General features: G+C 40.9%; 1 protein-coding gene across 3 annotated transcripts in view; it reads left to right on the top strand.

The window, feature by feature from the left end:
* Bbs9 (Bardet-Biedl syndrome 9) overlaps positions 1-22,606 on the top strand; it is a 390,403-nt gene that overhangs the window by 189,985 nt on the left and 177,812 nt on the right. For all 3 annotated transcript variants that reach the window (XM_055601404.1, XM_055601405.1, XM_055601403.1), the window contains 4 exons: positions 109-249; positions 4,133-4,228; positions 11,678-11,850; positions 19,684-19,836. In XM_055601404.1, the coding sequence (XP_055457379.1) occupies positions 109-249; positions 4,133-4,228; positions 11,678-11,850; positions 19,684-19,836 (563 nt within the window). The remainder of the gene's footprint in view (positions 1-108; positions 250-4,132; positions 4,229-11,677; positions 11,851-19,683; positions 19,837-22,606) is intronic.

Below are 22,606 nucleotides of genomic sequence, written 5' to 3'. Positions count from 1 at the left end.
TTTTTTTTTTTTTTCAAACTTTAATTTTTTTTTTTTTTTTTTTTTTTTTTTTTTTTTTACTATTTGTCAAACTTAGATCCACTTTTTTGTTGTTGTTGTTAATTTCAGGTATTCCTCGGGTTATCCAGTGTAAATTTAGGCTTCCTCTGAAGCTAATTTGCCTACCAGGTCAGCCTTCAAAAACTGCAAGCCACAAACTCACCATTGACACCAACAAATCGCCTGTCAGTCTGCTTGGCCTCTTCCCAGGTAGGAATTAACGTGCCTGTAAGCTGTGTTGGGGATTCCACATGGAGCCTCCCATGGCAGGTAATAGAGGGGTTCATCAGTAGCTGCTGGGTGAGGAGACTCAAGTGCTTCGAGGACCTTCTGGTCTCATGCACCTGTTCACAGGTGAGCAGCCTGTGGCGGTGAGGCAAGAAGGTACACCTTTCATGTTTCATTAGCGGTTTTATAACCATTGTTTTGCTTCAGTGTACAGATATAAAAACATTAAACGTCTCTTTCCTAGGTTGGAAGTTTGGGCTTGAAGTGTAGATCTTTATTGTTCAATGTCACTGGAGACCAGTGGCTCTCAACTTTCCTAATGCCACGACCCTTTAATACAGTTCCTCATGTTGTGGTGACTCCTGGCCTTAAAGTTATTTCATTGCTACTTCATAACTGTAATTTTGCTGCTGTTATGAATTGTAATGTAAATATCTGTGTTTTCTGATGGTCTCAGACGACCATCGCACAAGGGTCATTTGACCCCCAAGGTTTCACAACCTGTAGATTGAGAACCACTAGACTGATGAACCATAGATTGATGTAGACCTTTGGCTATATCCCGTTCTAAGAGTATTGTTCATCATTACTGACGCTTTTGAGGTTGTCTCATGGATGGTTGTTCCTCATGGCTGTGTTGTCTACAGCATCTGGAGAAGCAAACGGTTCTGGGTATTTAGTGGGCATCGCTGCTGTGGGCTTGAGCACCAAAGAGTGTGTTGGGGTTATTGGTGAGGGAGAAGCCTTGTATAGCTGTGCCTTTGAGGAGCTTAAAGCTGGAGTAGAGAAACTGCAGCTTTGATTATATAAAACAGCCTTGTAATCAAGGTTTGGAACAGACATACTTCCTTTTTTCTTAATTTTTTTTTTCAAACAATGTATCTTGATCGTGATTTTATTCTTCTCCGACTTTCTTCCTGATCCCCCCCAACATCCTAACCATGGAACTTTATGTTCTCACTTTCTTCCTCCTGTAAAAATCCACAAAACCACAGAAACAGAAGCCTCCCTCCACCGAAAAAAACACCCTAAAGCTTGCTTTGTGTTCATCAACTCGCCCTGCAGTGTAGCTGATATACCCAATGACACAATGACATGTCCTTGGGCAAAATTGATTTTCCCATCGTCAGCAGTTCCTGGTTATGAGTAGTTTCTTGGTTGTGGTGGGGAGCGCGTGTCTACTTCCCCTGTCAGCACTGGGACCACCTCTGGCTTGAGCCTGTGTTGGCCCTGCGCACGCTGCCACGGTCTCTGTGAACTCATGAGGGCATCAGCCCTGCTGTGTCTGGAAGGCACCGCTTCCTTCGAGTCCTCTACTACCTCGGACTCTCAGGATCTTTTCGCCTCCTCTTCTGCTCTGTCCACTTTCTTCGTAATGACATGGAATGAAAAGAAAAAATATCTGAGAATTGAATAGCCTTTAAAGTACTTTATTAAAAATTAGCCTTGTTCGCTCTGAGGTGTTGTCCTTCCTTTTGTGTTTGAGAAGTAGAGCTTAGAATCTAGACTCTTTCCCACAGAATGTGAGAAATTTGTAGTAAGTCATTTCGTTATGTTATTATGTAAAATGCTTTCAATTTATTATTCGATAAGAGTAGACTTTATTGATTTATTTTGGTTCTTATTTTGAGACAGGCTCACATATACTATGTAGCTCTAGCCCTTTCTCAAACTTACTATTTAGAGTAGGCTGGCCTTGAACTCAGAACTCAGAGAGATCTGCCTACCTCTGCCTCCTGAGTGCTGGGATTAAAGGCTTGCATCACCACGCCCAGCCAGGAGACAGACTTGAAAACCTTTATTTATATGTTGTTATGGAAAAAAGTATCTCTAAAATGAAGTGTTTTTTTTAAAAAATAATAGTTCAGGTCTTAATTTTGAATTGAGCTTGTGTACACAGTAATTTTTTTGTTTTTTTTTCCTTCCTTCCTCTTATCTCAATTTTTTTAACAAAGTTGGATTGTAAAAAAAATGCATAAGGAGCCACTCCCTTTGCAGTACCTTGCATACATGATTTCCTTGATTTGCATCAAAGTCCATGGACAAACACTTAGAAATGTTATTGTTATGTTGAACAATAACAAATTTATTGATGCTGTTGATAGTGGTTAAGTACTGGATCCTGAGACGTGGACTCTTGTTGGTATAACCAACCAGAGATTGAATAAAAATGCAGGTCATCGACCAGGGAGTTTATCTTGGTAAGTTGCAGCAGAGACTGCATTTTTTAAAAGCTTAGTGGCCCCCACTTTCCTATTGGTGTGGAGCCTGTTTTGTTGATGGTGTAGAAGTGTGATCCTGTCAGCGTTTTACTTGCTTTAGAAACAGCTCTCAGTGACAGATTAGCAGGTATTTCCCCCAAGATTGTATACATTTAATATGTATTTTTATTTTAAATCCTATGAACATGATGAAATCATGTAATTCCTTAATGTAAATTTTACATTGACATCAGTGTATCTTTTATGTTGGCATTAGATACAATGGCTATTTCAAATCTATATATTTTACCAAAATAAACAGATTAATGGGCCTCATATAAAAGAAATAGCTTTAAATCTATGTCTCTTCTTAATTGTTTATTTACTTTTTTGGAAGAAATTTAGGTCATATGTGAAGTTATTTTAACTTTTATTACAAATAGATGGAAAGTTTAAAAATATAGATAAATCCAAACAAGGAAGCTGCTAATAATTCCACTGTCCAGAAATGCATACATCTATTCCTATACTTTCCCTTAATATATCTAAAGTAAATTCTGTAAGCATTTACCCCTTCTCTAGAGATTTTTATTTCATATTGTTTAGAAACATTTTTGTAGACCAGAGATATTTTCATTTGTGACTTTAATTATTGCATGTTTTTTATTATAAATGTACACAATGAAATCATCTAACTTATTTTATTTTTAGATATTTATATTGTATTTTTGTGATAATACTTTTACAAAAAATATTTCAAATTTATGACTGTTTCTTGCATAAAGATATGAAAGTGGAGTTGGTATGTGAAAGGTTAGCAATACCTTAAAAGCGTTTGAAATATAGTATAAAGTTGACTTTTTTAAGGGCCAGACTTTGTATTATAGGATATTTCTCAACTCATTGAATATAAACAGTTTGAGCACAGTCAGTTGCAAGTGAGGCTAACGTTTGAAGGGTAGCTGTGTTGAGTGTGCTTGGACTGAATGATATTTTAAATTTATAATGGGGTTATTGGGATGCAATACCTTTATGACATGGGAAGTATCTATATTTAACTTAATTGATTCTCTGGAGCCAATTCTCTGGAACCCATAGGGATGATTTGTTTTTGTTTTGCTGTGAATATAAACAAAAACCTTTTAAATACTTCAAGTTTTGCCTCAATTATCTATTCTGGCAGTCTTTTCTTTTTGTTTGTGGCTACTGCTAATCTCAGGCTCTCCTGTCTTTTGGGGATACAGTCTCTTCATAGCTAAGTCTGGCCTTATACCAGAGTTCTTCCTGCCTAGACATGGGGTCACTGGCATGCACCGTGTCCAGTGACAGTCTTCTGAAGTTGGATTGGACATCTTCCAATCCCAGAGCCTTTATTTGCTTTCCACATCGATGTTTTCCCCTAGGTTTATCCTGTGCATGTTCAGCCTCACACCTGGACTCAACTCCAAAAAAAAAAAAAAAAAAAGGATAATGAAATCATTCCAGAGTATTCATGTGGGGCAGACCTTTGAGCAATTGGAAACTGCTGTGCAGATCGGCCAATATGGTTCATATGTGCATATTAGATATTAATAATGTAAAACTTACCTAGCTAAGCTTTCTACTTTAAACATTAGTGTTTATTCTGTGATTGCGCAGATGATTATTTCCCCCTTTCTCTGCAGACTTTGCCAACCAGTCAGACGAAGATCAGGCGAATGTAGTAGGTTTTCGCCTCCTAGGAGGAGCTCGGGTGACTCTCCTGGCCTCCAGAACTTCCCGTAAGTAAAGCCGAGCTGTTACTGCTGCTGAGATGTGTGTCTTAGGGCACTGTTCGCACCAGGAGCTTGCCGAGGGTGCAAGCAATACAGGCTAGGTGTGACGGACAAGAGCTGTGCGCCGAGGATGGGAACCTGTTTTGCTGACATTGTAGGAGTGTAATCTCGTCAGCATCCTACTTGCTTTAGAAACTGCACTCAGTGACGAATTAAAAGATATTTCTCCCAAGATTCCATAAACGTAATATGTATTTTTATTTCATTTTATTTTAAATTGGATTGTAATTGCTTAAAGTAAATTCCACATTAATGTCAGTGTGTAAAGGCTCTTTTATGTCACATTAGATATAATGGCTATTTCAAATCTACATGTTAGAGACATGCAGGTTTGATTTTGGGGATGAAGAGGATTTGAAAGAAATTAAAAAAATTTAAAATGGTTTTAAGATACATATAAAGTGATCTAGGTAGGGTTCAAGAACTCTTATTTTGGATTTTCTTTCTTTCTTTCTTTCTTTCTTTCTTTCTTTCTTTCTTTCTTTCTTTCTTTCTTTCTTTCCTTCCTTCCTTCCTTCCTTCCTTCTTTCTTTCTTTCTTTCGACAGGGTTTCTTTGTGTAGTCTTGGCTATCCAGGACTTTGTAGAACAGATTGGCCTTGAACTCACAGTGATCTGCCTGCCTCTGTCTCCCTGAGTGCTGGGACTAAGGGCATGTGCCACCATGCCTGGCTGGTTTCAAGAACTCTTAAAAACTAGAGTTAATTTTCATGTATATGTCTATGTTTTTTAATGTTTCTTGAGACAGGTCCCCCATATGTAATCCATTCTGGGTTTGAGCTAATGAGTCTTCTGCCTCAGCCTCCCTCATGCTCGGAGTTTAGGCATATTTTATCTTGGGCAGCATGGAGATAGCCTAAAACCCCTGCATAGATGTAGCCCATGGTAGCTCAGTGTCTAAGGGGGTTCCCTAGTAATGGGAACAGGGACTGTCTCTGACATGAACTCAGTGGCTGGCTCTTTGATCACCTCCCCCTAAGGGGGTGGCAGCCTTACCAGGCCACAGAGGAAGACAATGCAGCCAGTCATGAGGAGACCTGATAGGCTAGAGTCAAATGGAAGGAGAGGAGGACCTCTCCTATCAGTGGGCTTGGGGGAGGGACATGGGAGGAGCTGAAGGCGGGAGGGTGGGGTTGGGAGGAGACAGGGGAGGGGCTGCAGCTCGGATACAAAGTGAATAAATTGTAATTAATAAAAAAACAAAACCAAAAACACCACCCCCCAAAAACTCATCTTTCTCTCTGTCTCTATCATTTAATCAACCTACCATCTAATCTGTCTATAATTTAATCAATATATTATCTATCTATTACTTAGTCTTCTAGGTAATTTATTTATCAGCTATGTCTACATCTATATTTATATCCATATTTGACATTTTCTTAGTTTAGGTTTCTATTATTGTGATAAAGTGTCATGATCAACAGTATTTTAGGAAGGAAACAGTTTATAGCTCTCAGGTCATACTCTATCTCTGAGGACTGTAGGGCAGGAATTCAAGACAGGATCCTGAAGGTTGGAATTGAAACAGAGGCCACAGAAGAGTGCTGCTACTGACTTGTTCCTGATGGCGTGATCAGTTTGATTTATTATATACTCAGGATCAGCTTTCCAGGGATGGCACTGTCTGTCATGGGCCAGGCCCTCCCACATCAGTCATTAATCAAGAAACTGCCCCCAGGGGGAACACATGGAATAAAATTAAGTTGGGAAGTCCTACACTTTCCCACTGTAATTAGCATGCTTTCAGGCATGGTAGAAGAATCATAGACATGCATGCAAAGATGAGTCGAGCTTTTTTCCCCTTTGCAGAAGAAAGCACATGTGATCTTTAAACTTGCTAATTAAGTATGTTGAAGCAAGGGGCATGCAAGTCTTGCTTCAATCCATCTTGGCAGAGTAGGCCTTTGATGTCAGTCACTGTTTAGATATAAGGCCAGTACATCCCAGCAGAACCCATGGATTACAAAAGCAGAGACAGATGGCTAAGGAGAATTAGTAATCATTGATATGCAGACAGAAGAGATAGGTTCTATTGGAGATGTTGTAAAGATCCTGAGGAATAAGCAGGACTAGGTAAAGGCCAATGTAGGAAGTAGGAGAGATACCTTCAAATGTTGGCAGATGTGTAAGGGTTTTAGACATAGTGAATTTTCCTGAGTGCCTGGACCTTCATACTGTAGGGGTTCTGTGACAGTCCTTTAGGGAGGCCAAACAGTTTAGGGGAAATTAATGATTATAATGATCTGAGCTGAATTCATCTGATGTCTACTTCATACCCAGCGAGTGAGCGGTGTGGGGGTAGTGGTTCACCAGTTAATATTTAGCAGCTTCTTCAACTATGGGGACAATTTGTTTATAATGCAAATTTTGCTTTCAAAAGCATTTTGAAAAGTAGATAAAAAGGTACCTTCATAGTTTCTATTAATATTGAAAAAGTTATGTATTTATAATTTTAAACTTACATCTACTGAAATTGTTTATATCATTTTTCCAATTTTAAGAGCACGTATCTGCTTTATTCTCTTAAAAGTTTTCCAAATTATATAATTATATGCATGCATTGCTTGTAATCTAATGTAAACTGTATTTGTATTGATGACATTCAGATGATCTGGCATGAGTAGGGTCTGGTGTGGTATTCCGTGGTCTGCTTAATTAAATACACTATTTTCTCCACTGTTGGGAGAGTGGAGTGGCAGTCTACTGGAGTCTGATTGTCCACATTTATTTTATTTGGAAGCTGAAGTGGTTATTTCCACTGAGTGCCATTACAGGATGCAAAAGAAAAGAGATAAACAAATTGAATGTTCACTTTGGCAACTCTTTTGATTATTAGTATTTTGAGAGCACATTTTAAAAACTAGCTCTTTTATCCTAGCTCCTAAACAGAAAGTTGCATTTCTCTTTATTATAAAACATAGAATGTGGAAAGTCTTTGTGTGAAACATTACACACTTGGAGTATGAACACTAAGGAAATGTTTATTAGCCAGATCTGCACATTGTAGGTCCTTGACTCAGTTTTTCTTCTCTTGTTGACTTTTGCTAATTTTGAAAAAAAAAAAGGCAATTTAAGAATATAATTTACCTTTCTACATCCCAATTCTGTATTTTTGTTGCAGAAAGTTTTGTTCTTTCTGCTCATGTGGATGCTGATACATGTAACGGGAAAAAATGACATCAAGAAATAACCATAAAGTTGCATATAGAACATGTTTAAGTGTTTGATTGTTATATCTCTGTTATTTGGGGACAGTTACAATGGAGTACCTACCAGGCACATGGGATTTTACTTACTTTTGGGCTGTTCATTTTCTGTACACAGGGGCATCTTTGCACATTTAGCAGCCTAAAGATGACTTGTGTCTGTGTAAGTCTGGCCACACAGACTTATAAGGACCTTGTGACCTGCTCTGTCTTCCCCTCCGTGTACATGGAGAAACTGAAGACTGCATAAGTTATTCAATTGCAGGGGTGCTGGATTTTGCATTAGCTCAGATAATAAGGCCTGAGAACATAGGGCTTTCTTTATCATGGCGCAGTAATTGCTCTATACAGCACAGCTGTCTCTCACCTGGTTATAATGTCTTAACTGGAAGTTCCTCCTTGCTTCTCTCTAATTCATTTTCTTCTGGGAAGCTTTTGTCATAAAGCAGGCAGAGGGAAAGACACAAATAATAACCCCACCACCCATCATCTTAAAATCCTCTGCATTTATATTGTCCAAATGTCTTGTTTTGGTTTGAAATAGGGTCTTATTATGTAACCCAAGCTTATCGGGAACGACATAGGCTTCGGCCATCCTGCCTCAGCTTTCTGAGTGCTGTGTTTATGGCATTCACTACTTTGTGCAGCGTGACACTGAAACTTTTTCCAAGCCTCGTGGATCTCCGTGTATGAGGTTGGCCTTAGTGGCTCAGACCACTCATCCCAGGTTCTTGGGAGGCTGAGGGAAGAGGGTCAGTAATTTAGGTCTAGCTTGGGCTACAGTGTTTGTTCTAGGTCAGCTATTTTTGACTGTAGCTCAAAAATAAAAAGTAAACAGATGAATGGAGATGTGACTTTGTGATAAGGAACTTTCTGATGTGTGCATGAGGCCTTAGGTTTGAGCCTCAGGAAGAAACTTCCCTGTGAATGGTTGGACCCTGGTTTAGTGTCGCTGCCATCCAGGGGGACTCTCTTTACCTCCTCTCATCCGGCACTCACACGCCATTCCCTCCGCCTCAGGACCAAGACTTCTGATTGTGCACATCAGATTTCGAGCAGTGGTTAGGATTTACCTCTAGCTTATTATTTGAATGACTATTGATAATTATTAATCATCTATAAAATGACAATAAAAACTTAAACCCATAAGATGACAATATAATAGTGAGGTAATACATGAATCACATGAAATAGTTCCTTAAAGAGCTGTATTAACTTCCCAGTACATTGTAGCATTAACTTCCTCCTAGCATTGTAGGTGCCAGGTAAATTTAACTTTTCATACTACTTTCACCATTGCTGCTATGGTTCACCTGGAACTTCCTGACACTGTCAATTAAGGGTGGTCTTGTGTGACCACCTTCACAAGGAGGGTTTCATTGATCTGATTTGTCCTTTTTAAAAACTGGCTGGAGGGCGTTTCCATTACTTGATCATTAATTAATTCATTCGTCTCTTGTGCTGTGTGTGCATGCCCCTGTGCACACACACGTGCTTGCTGACACGTTAAGATCAGAGAGCGCCTGTTGCGGGTTGGCTCTCTGTGACTGTCTTGTGAGATCTAGGAACCAAGCTTAGATCGTCATGCCTGTGTGCAAGGGTTCCACCCTCTGAGCCATTTCATTGCTCCTGCTTCATCTTTGACAGTTACAGCTGTGAGTTACCACTTCTGCTTTATGCAATTCTGGGGATTGAACTCGTGGCCTTGTGTATGCTGGGCAAGCCCTTTACCAACCTACCTACATCTCCAGCCTGTCAAGTATACTTCATACGTACATATACATGAAAGGAAAGGAGCACATTAGAGCACAAGTCTCAGAAGCTGGCCGTGATGAAGGATCTGGCTCAGCCTCTTTCACCTTGAGTGGAAGGTCTTCTCCAATGACCTTCTTATGACCATAGAGAAGAACGTTCTGGGCTCTCGACAGTGTAGATGCACAAATCCAGGAGTTGAAGCAGTCGAGGGACAATGACTACTTCTATTTGAGGTGCAAAAGCAGGTGGGGTGGGAGCTAGAGACGTCATTGGCTAGCCTTTCTGAGGAAGCCAAGAAGATGTGAGAAACCTGCATCATAAAAGCTGAAAGAGGCATTGGCAGGGTGGCCGTGCTGCCTGAAGAAGAGTTATTCTTAAAGATAGTGGGTGCGGCATCCACACCAACCCTGGCAGCTGCAGAGTAGCCTAGCCACACCTAGCAGTGTGAACGGTGACAGGCATACACAGTATTATTACTCCTACCGCGGTGGTTTAAGTGTGAGATGGCCCCCAGAGGCGCCTGTGTTTGTTCAAATACTTGATCCACGGTTGGTGCTACTGTCTTGGGAGATTATGGAACTTTTAGGAGGTGAAGCATTACTGGAGGAAGTGCGTCATTGTGGATAGGCTTTGAGGGTTTAGAGCCTTGCCCCACTTCCTGCTTATTCTCTCTTTCTCTGGCCCTTCCTCCTTCCCTCCCTCCCTCCTTCTTGTGTGGATAAAAATGTGATCAGCCAGCTTCCTCCAGTGTCTGCAGGCATGCCATACATTCTTCACTATTAAGGGACTCTGTCCCATCTGACACTGTAAGCTAAAATAAGCCTTTCTTGCCTAACTTTCTTTTTGTCCTTATATTGCATCTCAACAACAGGGAAGTGTTCCTTACTTTCCTTATATATAGCAGAAAAAGAGGATGGCTAGGGGGATTGAAAGGGTCTATCTTTCTGAGTTTGCTAATAAAACTAAGTCTTAAAACCAAGTGTGACCATGTAGAATACTTAAAGTCTTTCTAGGGTACCATGGAAGATCGTAAGAAACACTTCACGTGTGTGTGTGTGTGTGTGTGTGTGTGTGTGATTTTACCCCACTTTATACATGTTGTAAACAGAAAGGCTAAAACAATCCTTATCTTGCCAATGCTTTTAATATTTCTTTCCTTATAATATTGTATATTGTATAAATAGTTGATGGTGAATCAAATAGCATTTGTAATTTCTGAGATTTTTCAAGGGACCTTATGTAATCATCTTGGAGGTTAGAGCTCTGTGGTTAGATGCATGGTGAACAGTAGACACATTGAGCCTGTGTACATTTATATAGATGTAACGTTGTCATAGAGTTAAGATCATAGGCTAGTTTTTGTGTGTGAGTAATTAGAATTTCAGTCTCTTTCCATACGTAACTGGCTAGATGACCTTGGTAATTATTTAAACTGCTTGGAGATTGGGTTTATTTTTTTGTTAAAATGTGGATAGCATTGTTACCCTGTGAGACAGTTGAAGTTTAACTGACAGCATGGTTGCGACAGAGCCTGGTGTGTGCTGGCCTTCTGTTCAAGGTAGAAAAAACAAGGCCTATTATGGGGTAGATAACAACAAGCTATGCCCTGAAGAATAGGAAAATTAAAATAGGTAAAGAACAATGTATATGGTATGAATTCTCACTGTGGCATTTAATGTTTCCTGATCCTTGGTTGAGTGGCTGAAATTCTGTGTGCTTTGTTTTCTTTTTCTTAACAAGAAACTGGTACAACTCCAGTACTTGGCACATAGCTGCTGTCCTTCCGCATCTGGCCTTATAGATGTCATTGCTACTGCTGCCATCATCATCATCACTGTCATTGTTGGCCTCGTCATCACAGCATCATCACCAGAGACTATATGGGAACTTTTGGTGCTTAAGTTTCAGAGAATAAAGGAAAACATGATTTTCTTTTCAATTTAAGGAAACATTAAGCATAAATCTCCTTTTAAATTGAGAAACTATTAGAAAAAAAAGTACTTTGATTATGACTCTAGTCTAGATTTGTGTAGAATATACTTTGTCTCATACCAGTTTTCAGAAAGTAGACTAGCACTACCACACTGTACTTTTTCAGTGGCTGTTTATTGTTCAAGTGGAGTGTTGGACCACAGTAGGGTTGTCTAATTCTATTTACTATTAAGCACATGATGAGGAAGAGTGTGCTCAGCCAGTCTCTGGCCATCTCTCCTGGAAAGACATCTGAAATTGTTATATAGTTGATGCAGAAAGCAGCAACAAAGTAGCAGACATGTGTTTTAGGAAGCCAGCAGAAATCACATCTACATTTCCAAAGAGATGTCTTTATTTTTCAGTTAGTGTTCATGCCAATGTTGCTGGATGGCTCATCCAGTTTCAGCCGGTAATCATGTATTAATGAGCACTTTCCCTTCATTATCTTTCTCTCTTAGAACGATACCGAATTCAGAGCGAACAATTTGAAGATCTCTGGCTCATAACAAATGAACTCATCCTTCGCCTTCAGGAATATTTTGAAAAACAAGGAATCAAAGATTTTGCATGTTCATTTTCTGGATGCATGCCCCTTCAAGAATATTTTGAGTTGATTGATCATCATTTTGAGGTATGATATTAAACCAAATAATCACTTTACGCAGGAGTCAAATAGCAAGAGATGCTATGGAATTGTGTGTTCTGGGGACATGCTGGTCAGCTGTGGCTGCTGGGCCGCTGTTATGCGGATGGTGGCGTTGCCCAGTTACCGATCAGCTGCAGACATTTACAGGTGGCAGGTGGTGGACTGAAGCTAAGCTTGTGGTCTTGCCTTTGAACAGTGCTGATTGGATTCTCCCACATGTAGACTTAACCCTTGACCTCAATAACCCAGGGTTAAAACTGTTCAAGCTTATCATAAGCCATTTGGATAAACCAATCAGGACATAAATGAGATGTGACTATAAGGTGATTTTTTTTCTTTTTCTTTTTATCATCTATAACAAGCACAGCAGAGGAATGAAGACTGCCTGCATTGGAATGAGGGCTAACCACATAAAATACTCTAAACACATAATGGGTGTTTAGTAAAGGCTACATCATTTAAAGTACAAAGCATAAGATTCAACACACTCTGCCCAAAGTTTGGCTATGAGTCTCAGCATCTGCTTCGATACCCTTAATGGGTATAATCTTTCAGAGGCAAAGAATCTTGTGGAAGAAGGGGGAGATAGAAAGACCTGGAGGAGAGAGGAGCTTCAGATGGAGACCAACGGAATAAAAAAATCTGGGCTCAGGGAATCCCGCAGAGACTGATGAATCAACTGAGGACCATGGCCCCCTGCTCAGATGTAGCTCATGGGCAGCTCAGTCTCCATGTGAGTTCCATAGTAAGGGGAGCAGGGGCTGTCTCTGACATGGACTCAGTGGTCAGCTCTTTGATCATCTCTCCCTGGCGAGGTGGCCTCAGTAGGCCACAGAGAAAGAGAATCCAGATAGTTCTAATGAGACCTGATAGGCTAGGGTCAGATAGGAGGAGAGGAGGACTTCCCCTGTCAGTGGACTAGGGGAGGGGCATGGGAGGGAAGAGGGAAAGAGGGTGGGACCAGGAAGAGATGAGGGAGGGGGCTACAGCTGGGATCCAAAGTGAGTAAATTTTAATAAATAATAACAATAAAGAAAAAAAGTGGAAAAATGTACAAAGCAATGAGATCCCACAGTGACTTTGTTGTTCTGAATGTTCTTTCACTTCCCTGGAAGTTCTGTCAGAGTTTACGTTGGGTTCTCTTGAGTGTCTCAGTAGTGTCATTTCCACCTCCTTTGAAAATTAATTTGGTATTTGGAAAGATTCATGTTTTCTGAATGAATTGTGCAGTGACTGTCATTATTCTGAACATCGTATGTATTAAAGTCACTTACTGAATAGAATCTGTGAACAGGACTTAATAGGGATTTAAAAAATAATTTTGAATATCTAACATTGGTTACTAGAGTGACTGCTTATTTTTAAAAAGGATTTATTCTTTATTTTATTTTGTGTGTACATATGTGGTCCTTAGGGTATGTATGCCTGTTACAGGCATGGAGGTACTGTTAGAGGCCGAAGCTGGCACCGGGTTTCCTGGAGCTGGGGTTACAGGCAGTTGTGAACCTTGGTTCCTGGAGCCCAACCTGGGTCCCCTGAAGAGCAGGAAGGACTTTTAGCTTTGAGCCATTTTTCATGCTCCTAAAGTGATTGCTCTTTAAGAAGTGAGTAGTTTTTCAGCCACTTCCGAGGCTCACATCAGGTGTCTTCTCTGCTTTTCTTTTTCTGTTAGAGTCTCTCACCCTCTCAGCTAGACTGGTTGGTGATCTAGGCCTCAGGTTCTGACTGTCTACATCCCAGCCCCACCCGTCGCTCCAGCGTTTTTGACTTTTTATATGGGAGATTTGAACTAAGGTGCTCAGTCGTCCACAGCAAGCACTTTACACATTGATGCCTCCCCCGCCTCGCTGATAGTTATTTTCTGGGTTAATATGTGTTTGACTCGGTTGTGGCACCAAAAGTGACAGTTTGGGAGCGTATATTGACATTCTGAATTTTAGTGTTTCAGTATAATAATTATGGATATACATGCGTATGTAATTTTCTTTCCTTTGGAGTGTTGGAAAGTGGAACCATGGAAGGGCCTTGTGCACAGTGAGCCAGTGTTCGCCACTGAGCTACAGCCCAGGCTCCTTTCATGGTTTTTTGCAAGTACTGTTTCTAGAATAGGTTTCCAGAAGCTAAAGAGCGGAGCTAATTTTTTATTCTGTTAGGATATATTTCAAGAAATCTTTGCTTGGCTGTACTGGCCCAAGAAAGCTAGTGGCTTATGAAACAGAGTCCACAGAGAGACAATACCAACTACACGTTCCTAATATTTAAAACAGAGATTACTGTATTCTGTTGGCTAATAGGTTTGCCATACACTTTTCCCTCCTGATCTCTTGGATAGGGTCTCCCCAGTGTTTCCACACCAGGCTCTTTCCTTTGGGGGAGGGAGTTTAGGCACTTTGATTTGTTACACACACAGGAGAAATGAATTTTCTTCCTTTGCCCCCTCTTGCCACTGTCTGTTTTTAGCTATGAATAGTTTCTTAAACTTTTAATCAAGATAGCTTTTTAGAATCTATGTTCCTTAATGTAAGCAAGGAAGACATTTCTGTCTGTTTCATTCATTGTAATTCTTGGGTTTTGGCCTCCTGATTGATAAATAAAAATGCTGCAATTCGATTATTATTGTTATTATTACTGTCGGTGTGCACTGTGCAAGAAGTGTAGACACCTGTATGTGGGGGTCAGAGGCAGGCTTTCAGGAGTTGGCTCACTTCCTCCCTGTGGGCTGTGAGGCCAGGTCGCCAGGCTTGTTCAACAAACACTTTCACCCAGAGTCATCTTGCCAGCCCATAGCTCCCTAAACTATGAAAACCAGATATTGAAAAACCCCTTAATCTCTGGTTCCCGCTGCACATTGAAGCGGCAGCCCAGGTGATACCTGCACGTGAAGGAAGTCTTTTTAGGACCACGTGTTCGTGGGCTCAGGGACTATTGCGGAAGCAGACTACAGGCAGGGGAGTTATAAGTGGCCTGTCATTGTCCTTAGGACAGGGTCTCAGAGATTGAAACCTGGGCCTCCGGCACATGGGGAAGTACAATTGAGCTATATTTCCAGCACCTTTTATTCATTTAAAAAACTTAGTTATTAAAATTTATTTTGTTACTTTTTATGCTGCCCATGTATTCTTTTAATTTTTTTACTTTTGAGACTATAATTTGATTACATTTCTCTTTCTTTACTCCTTCAAGTCTCCCATATGCCCTTCTCCACTCTCCTTCAAATTTACTGCCTCTTTTTAAAAAGAACTCTTGTTATTATGGATATATATATATATATATATATATATACACACACACACACACACATATGTATCCCTAAATAAAAGCTGATGAGTCCATATGATGCTGCTTGCACTTATGTTTTCATGTTTGACTGGCACTGGGCAACCAGGTGGTTGTCCCTAGAGAAGAGCATCTCTCCTGTTTGCAGCTCTCCTCGGTTGCGTGTAGTTCTTGGTGTAGGGCCGAGGCCTCTGTGGACTGTTCCGCAATCGCTTTGGTGCGTCCACTGGTGTTGTCCTTGTTCAGCTCATGTTTGGGCAGTCCATGTTGGTGAGACTTTGTGGATGTAGTATCTGTTACTACTAGGAGAACACACTCACAGCAACCTTCCTGATCCTCTGGCGCTGACAAGTTTTTTCTTTTTTTCCCCTTTATTTTTTTTAACTTATTACAATTTATTCACTTTGTATCCCAGCTGTGGGCCCCTCCGTAAGCCCCTCCCAACCCCACCCTCCCTCTCCCAGTCCACTGATAGGGGAGGTCCTCCTCCCTTTCCATCTGACCCTAGTCTATCAGGTCTCCTCATGACTGGCTGCATTGTTCTCCTCTGTGGGCTGGTAAGGCTTCCCCCCCCCCTCAGGGGGAGGTGATCAAAGAGCCAGCCACTGAGTTCATGTTACAGAGACAGTCCCTGTTCCCCTTACTAGGGAAACCCACTTGGATATGGGCTACATCTGAGCAGGGGTTCTAGGTTATTTCCATGAATGGTCCTAGGTTGTACTATCAGTCTCAGAAAAGACCCCTGGGCCCAGATTTTTGGTTCTGTTGCCCTCCTTGTGGAGCTCCAGTCCCCTCCAGGTCTTACTATCTCCCCCTTCTTTCATAAGATTTCCTGCACTCTGCCCAAAGTTTGGCTATGAGTTTCTGCCTTAATACCCTGCTGGGAAGAGTCTTTAAGAGGCCCTTTGTGGTATGCTTCTGTCCTGTTTCCTGTTTTCTCCATCTTCCGAGGTCTATCCCGTTTGAGGAATGAATACAGAAATTGTGGTACATCTACACAATGGAATATTATTACTCAGTGATAAAAAACAAGGAAATCATGAAATTTGCAGGCAAATGGTGGGAACTAGAAAAGATCATCCTGAGTGAGGTATCCTAGAAGCAGAAAGACACACAAGGAATATACTCACTTATAAGTGGATATTAGACATATAATATAGGATAATCATACTAAAATCTGTACACCTAAAGAAGCTAAGCAAGAAGGAGGACCCTTCTGTTGCAAAGAGAAATTTCCCTCAGAAGGGAAACCTTATCTGTGGGTATAAGGAGAGCGTTAATAGATTGTTGTTAGGGATTGTGTTGTTTTAGTAAATTAATGGAAGTAGGTTCTCCTCCAGTAACCAGACTTCAGGAGCACTGAGTAGTCAGCTAGGTTTCCAGTACCAGGCAATGTCTCCTGTTTGTCAAATGGATCTTAAGCTCTATTAGAAAGCCTTTGGTTACCACCAAGCTATACATGCCACGTCTGCACTCTTTGGGTTATCATGTCGTGATGGTTGTATGTGTAGTTCATGGTTAGGGCTGTTGGTTGCCTCCCGCCTTTGGAAGCCTGTATGGTGCTTTCTGATACCATGGACGCTAGTTCTCAGGGAGAAGACTTTCACTTCCAGGTCAGGGGTTTCTGGGACCTGTTCCAGAAGTGAATGTTGTCTTCAGCAGTAGGGACTTACCTTCCCCCTCTGTGGATAACCAAGGGCAGCAGCAATAGGCTGCATGTTTTGAGAATCTCTTTGCTGGCCTCGGCCAGCAACTCAAAAGAAGGCTTCTTGTGTATGGTACTGGGGTTCTTCTTAGGTGGTTTTTAGCTCTTGGTAGGAGTAGCAGCAGCCTACATTAGAAAGAACCATTAAACCTATATATGTATATTGATTTATGGAGCTATGTATATTATAGCTTTTTCCCCCTGTAAATAGTTAGTAGCATGGTTCCTGTGGCTTTTCACACATCCTTATTATCATTTCATCCACCTCCTGTTTCTTCTGTGTTTACCTCCTTCCTTTCCCAAAGTTTCTCTTTTCTCCTTTCCCGTCAGGTCACTTGAATCCTATTTCCCTTCGCCCTCCCCTCCTTCTTCTGTGTTTGCTTCCCTCCCCTTCTCTAGGAGCGCCCCTTTTCTTATTTCACCTGTATGCTGCCTTTCTCCTCAACGTTGGCTCCCAGCTCCCCTATCCTGGCAATGGTTAAATATATTTTAATTTGAATGCTTAATGATATTATTTCCATCTTTCTCTTTCTACCCTCTAGCCCCTCTCATGTCCCTTCACTCCAATTTCTCCCATGTCCCCCTATCTTAAAGGGGTAGATTCATTTTCTTTGGTTATCATTGCGATACATATATGTATATATGTGTACACACGTGTGTGGATATATCACACACGCGTATGTAAACTGTTGAGTCTGCTTTTGTTGTTCGTGTAGGTGTGGTTTCAGTGCTGACCAGTTGTATCAGGTAATGAATTAGGGGGCTCAGAGCTTAGAGAGACCAACTCTCTTGGCAGACATTAGTTGTCAATTGGTGGGGCCCCATGGCACTTTTTTTCTTTTCTATGTTGGCATGTCGACTGACATTGTAATTTTTCAGTCCTGCCACTTAATTTTTGATAATGAAAGGTATTTTTTCCTTGAGAGACGTAGGCTGGATTGTTGTTGTTGTTGACATTATATCTCACTGTTAGGAAACAGGGTGCCGATTCTCATCCCTTAGCCTGCCAGTCCACTCGTTGGGGGCCACCATTGCTGTTAGGAATCTTTCTAGAGATAAAGTCGTCGAACCTCGCTAATACTCTGCTTTACTTAGAAACACGTGTGGACAGCATCACCTGGTAACCGTCTATTTTGTGGCTTTAATTTCTTTTATTAATATAGCACTAGAGAGTACTGAATATCAACGCATGCCTTGCACAGTAATCCTCTGTACTTAATAAAATTTCTTTGTGATGGGCATTTGTTTGTTAATATCTAGCATAATAGTGATATAGTGTTGCTATGAGTACCCTTCCATTTGTATAATATTTTGCGAGCATTATCTCTTGGGGAAATTCTTACCAGTGAGATTGTTAGATCAAAGGCTGTTGTTTAAGAGCTATGCTGTTTAAGTGGGTGGGGCTCTGTGGTACACTTACACTTGTACTTCAGGTACATGGAGGCTCAGGCACAAGCATTTTGGGGGGCCACATGATGAGGTTCTTTTGCACAAAATAAATAAATAAATAAAGCTGTCATTAAGATTTTTTTTTTTTTTTGCTAAATTTTCTCACTTTTATCTTTTTTTCTTACAGACTTTTCTTACTGATTTCTGTTGGCCTTTTTTACATTGGCATGTACATGCCAATGGCATAATTTTTGTCATGGCTATAGATATTAACTGTTACGTTTTGCAACTTGCTATTTGTCTTATCACTTTGCTTACAGTGTTTAATCATGCAGAATTAATTTCGTAGATGTGTGTTTATGTAACGTACATTCGTATTTATATGCTAATTTGCATGTGTGCTGGTTTGACCGAGAATGGCCCTCATCGGCTCATAAGTTTGGGCCCCCAGTCGGGTGAGCTGTTTGGGGAGGAGCAGGGTGTGTGGCCTCGTTGGGGTGTGTCGCAGGCTGTGCTGATGTTTCAGAAGCTGCTGCCATCCCCACCGCGCTCTCAGCTGTTGTGAGGCCATGCCTCCCTCCCTTGTCATGGACTCCAAAGTTCCGGCACAGGAAGTTCAGTTAATCAGTGTCTTTTATAAGTTGCCTTGGGCGCAGGGTTCTATGACAGCGATAGAGGAGTAATAAAGACAGGGTTGCCTCTGTGGGTGTGCTAGTGTGCTGGAGAACGAAAGGTGCATTTGTTATCTTCCTTGATTGTCTCCACTTCAGTTATTCGGGCACAGTCTTTCCCTGATCTCACAGCTCACAAGTTCTTGCTATTCTAGATAGCCAGCGTGCTCCAGGGAGGCCTGTGTCTGTCTCTGGGCTGGGGCTACTGGATGCCACCACATTGGCCTGCTTTTTACAGGGTTCTGAGGACTCAAATGCTGGTCCGGTGCTCATGAAATAAGTGCCTTGCCCACCCAGACTTCTCGCCAGCCCTGCGTTTGCCTCTTTTTATTAGTAATTTATCAGTTTGCCTCTGCGTGTGTTTGTATATGTTTGTGCTGTGTGTCAGTGGCTTTTGTTTCAAACAATAGAAGCTGAGATGATAAATATGAACTCAGTTCTAGTGCTTCTGTGTCTAAACCTTTGTTGTCTTTGCTATTTGGTTAATTGTAATGAACAAAAGAAATTAAAATTTTTCCACACAAACATTTTTCATGAAACATGTTAAAGATAACCAGTTTTTCCCTTATGACATTGTAGCATATTTGCTCAGTTTTTACTTATCTGTTTTCCTGTTGTCTTTGTAGTCACGTAGCAAATGCCATGTAGTCCTCTTTCCCAATACTCTGTAAATCTGTCCGACTCTTTCACAAACTTTTAATGCATTGCTTGTGTTTTTAATTTAAACATGCTTTATCATAGCTACTTAACCCCAATGTAAGAAATTATTCCTTATAGCTGCGGATAAACGGGGAAAAATTAGAAGAGCTTTTATCTGAAAGAGCTGTCCAATTTCGGGCCATCCAGCGTCGGCTTCTAACAAGATTCAGAGATAAGACACCTGCCCCACTCCAACACCTGGACACTCTGCTGGACGGGACGTACAAGCAGGTCAGTGTCACGTCAGTGCAATAACCTGTTATTAGATGTGTTTCTTCCCCACGTCGAGTCAAGCAGCAGCGTGCTAAGATATGCTCTGTAGCGTGATTAGGATTGTTGTTATGGTTTTGGTGTAACCCACAATTATCACTTTTATTCTCTTTTTTTCCCAAGAAACTACCATGTACTCGCAGTATTTGTACGGCTGTGATAAAGACTGTGGCCACATTCCGTATTCCTGGGTTTCTGCACAGTGTCACTACTTTGTTTAAAGAATAGCATGGCGGTATTTACGGTCTGTAGTTTAAAATGGAGGTTTTAGAAAGCTCCAGTAACTGCATATGCCTGTGCACTTATGGCATGTAATGTGACGTATTCATGTGTCACGGCCCTAGTTTTCCCCAGTGGTGGCCTTTTGGAAAACTGTGGGAAGTGTTACCAGCAGGCTATGGGCTTTGCTTGCCAGCCTGCCCTTATTTAGGTTTTGTTGTTAGTTCCCTCACTCTCCCTTCTCCTCTGCTCTCACAGTCTTTGGCCATTTGTCTGTTTCTCTTTGAGCATCTTGCCATATCTACAACAACACTTTGATCTGAAACTATGCTTCACACAGGACTGTGCAGTGGCTGATGGGGAAGCTTCATTTGATAGTTTCTCTGTAATTCGTGGTTGGACTTACATCTTCTGGTGCGTTTGAGTGCTGGGCTCATAATTCTTTCTCTGCCTAGCTTCAAGGTTGGGTTTTTTACATTTAAAATAATAGGTATTAGATGATTTTTTTTTTTTTTTTTTTTTGCTTAGATGTGTATTTTGAACTTTCATTCTTTAAAGGATAAAAATGAACAGTTTTTGAAGGGAGAAAATGCTGTCTGGGATTTGCCTCAATTTTTATGTTCCTTGCCATTCAATTTTATTATATGTGTTCATGCTAAATTACTCTGAGATGCTGATTGTACATTTAATTTCTTGGGCATAAAAGTCTAATTTCTTTAACTTAATTTTTAATGATTATTATTAACACAAATATATGTTTCTGAAGAAAATTGCAGCCACTCCTAATGCAAAATCTCCCATGTTGTTCTCTGTGGAACCACTCTTATCTGCTTGGCCTTTTCCCAGAAACTTTCATAGAGAAAGCATGTGTAATGAGATGATTTGTGAGGCCAGAAGAACCCGTGAAGAACATCCCGCCACACCTATCTTCTCCCTCACTGTCTGTGCTGGAGACAGCCCCGCTCGGGTGCAGAAGTCGGCCTCTTTGCAGTGGTCACGGGGGTTCTGCAGCACAGATGAACCACAGTTGATGAAAGGAAAAAATCTCACTGTTTACGAATTAGTCTTTGATACTCACATACACGATATAATGAAGTATGATCACGTCTGCCTTCTGTTTCTCCCTCTGGCTCCCCTGCAGCCCCATCAACATAGCTCCCTCTTAACTTCACACCTTCCTTCTTTTTTCCTAAGTAACCCATTAAGTGTACTTACTGCTGCTCGTATGTACATGGCTCTGGTGCCGTACAGTGCCCATGGGTAACTTAATCGTAGCCCCATGCCCGGAGCAGAATGACTCTCCTTTCCCCAGCAGATGTTAACCGCAGCTCCTCAGTTAGGAATGGGGCCTTAAAAGCCCTCCCCGTTCATGCTGGAGTTTTGGCTGGTTTGTTCTTGGTCAGGACTTGTGTAGGAAACCATAACTGCTGTGGGTTCACGAGTGCAAGAGCCATAGAATGTCCAGAACACAGCATTTCATACATTATTTCCACTTTCTCTTCAAAGATATACTCTGAGCCTTGTTGAGCAGGACAAAGTGGTGGATTAAGAAAGATGTCCCATTTGGAGCTAAGAACTCACAGCCTTTTGGCCAGTTATGAGCTGCTGCTTACTGCAAAGAGAAGCCTCTCTGACGAAGGTTTAGTGCATCCCAGATCTATGGGTATAAACAAATATTAAAGATAATTTGACAACATGACAGTTTATTAAAATAACAATAGTATGTTATACTCTGGGACCTATGAACTCCTTAGCGATGGGCTTTTAACCAGGTTTATAGTACCAGGCATCAACTTCTTTCTGTGGAACACAGAGTCTAATGAGAAGGGGTTGATTACCCCTTAACAGGCATGACACTATACCAGGGGCACCTCTTCCCTACTAGGTTGATATTGTACCATGCAGCGTTCAGAACTAGGAACCTGTCTGGGTGATGCTCAGCTGTCACTGTTTAAGGTCACAGTGATGATTTTCTTTTATGAATATAGAGGCAAAATGAACATTTTTCTTAAATTAGTGTTTTCCTGCCACTGTGTTCAGAATGGAATTTGTGTCTCCGCACACTGAGTTGATATTTGTTTTATGAATGAATGTTCTCTTGTCACTTATGAAGACAAATTTCCTGAAACCGTTTTTTGATGAAGGCATCATTACAAAGAAGAAAGCAACAGAAAACTCTTTTATGCACATGTTATTCTAGCATGTTCAGAAGGTGTTGAGAAATGGAAATCTTTTTCTTCTAAATGGCATAATTGGAGGACTCAGGCAAACTGAATACCTAGGAAGGTTGGACAGATATAAGTTCTTGGCAGAGAAAATTTTTTCTGCTTCTAATTTAATGAGGCTGGGTGTGCTGTACTTAACTGTGAACCAGCTTTCCACTGAAATGCCTCCATATAGATGGGACAGAAGCATGATGAGTTTTGATTTTCTTCATATCCTGTTTTCAGAATTATTGAGTGCTTTTTTTTTTTTTAATAGAAGGTATTTTTTTCCCTCTTAAAACACATAT

This window comes from Psammomys obesus, unplaced genomic scaffold (assembly GCF_907164565.1).
Source record: "Psammomys obesus unplaced genomic scaffold, mPsaObe1.curated_primary_1811, whole genome shotgun sequence".
NCBI classification, from domain to species: domain Eukaryota; kingdom Metazoa; phylum Chordata; class Mammalia; order Rodentia; family Muridae; genus Psammomys; species Psammomys obesus.
The sequence above is the reverse complement of the archived record's forward strand: the minus strand, read 5'-3'. Positions and strand labels throughout refer to the sequence as shown.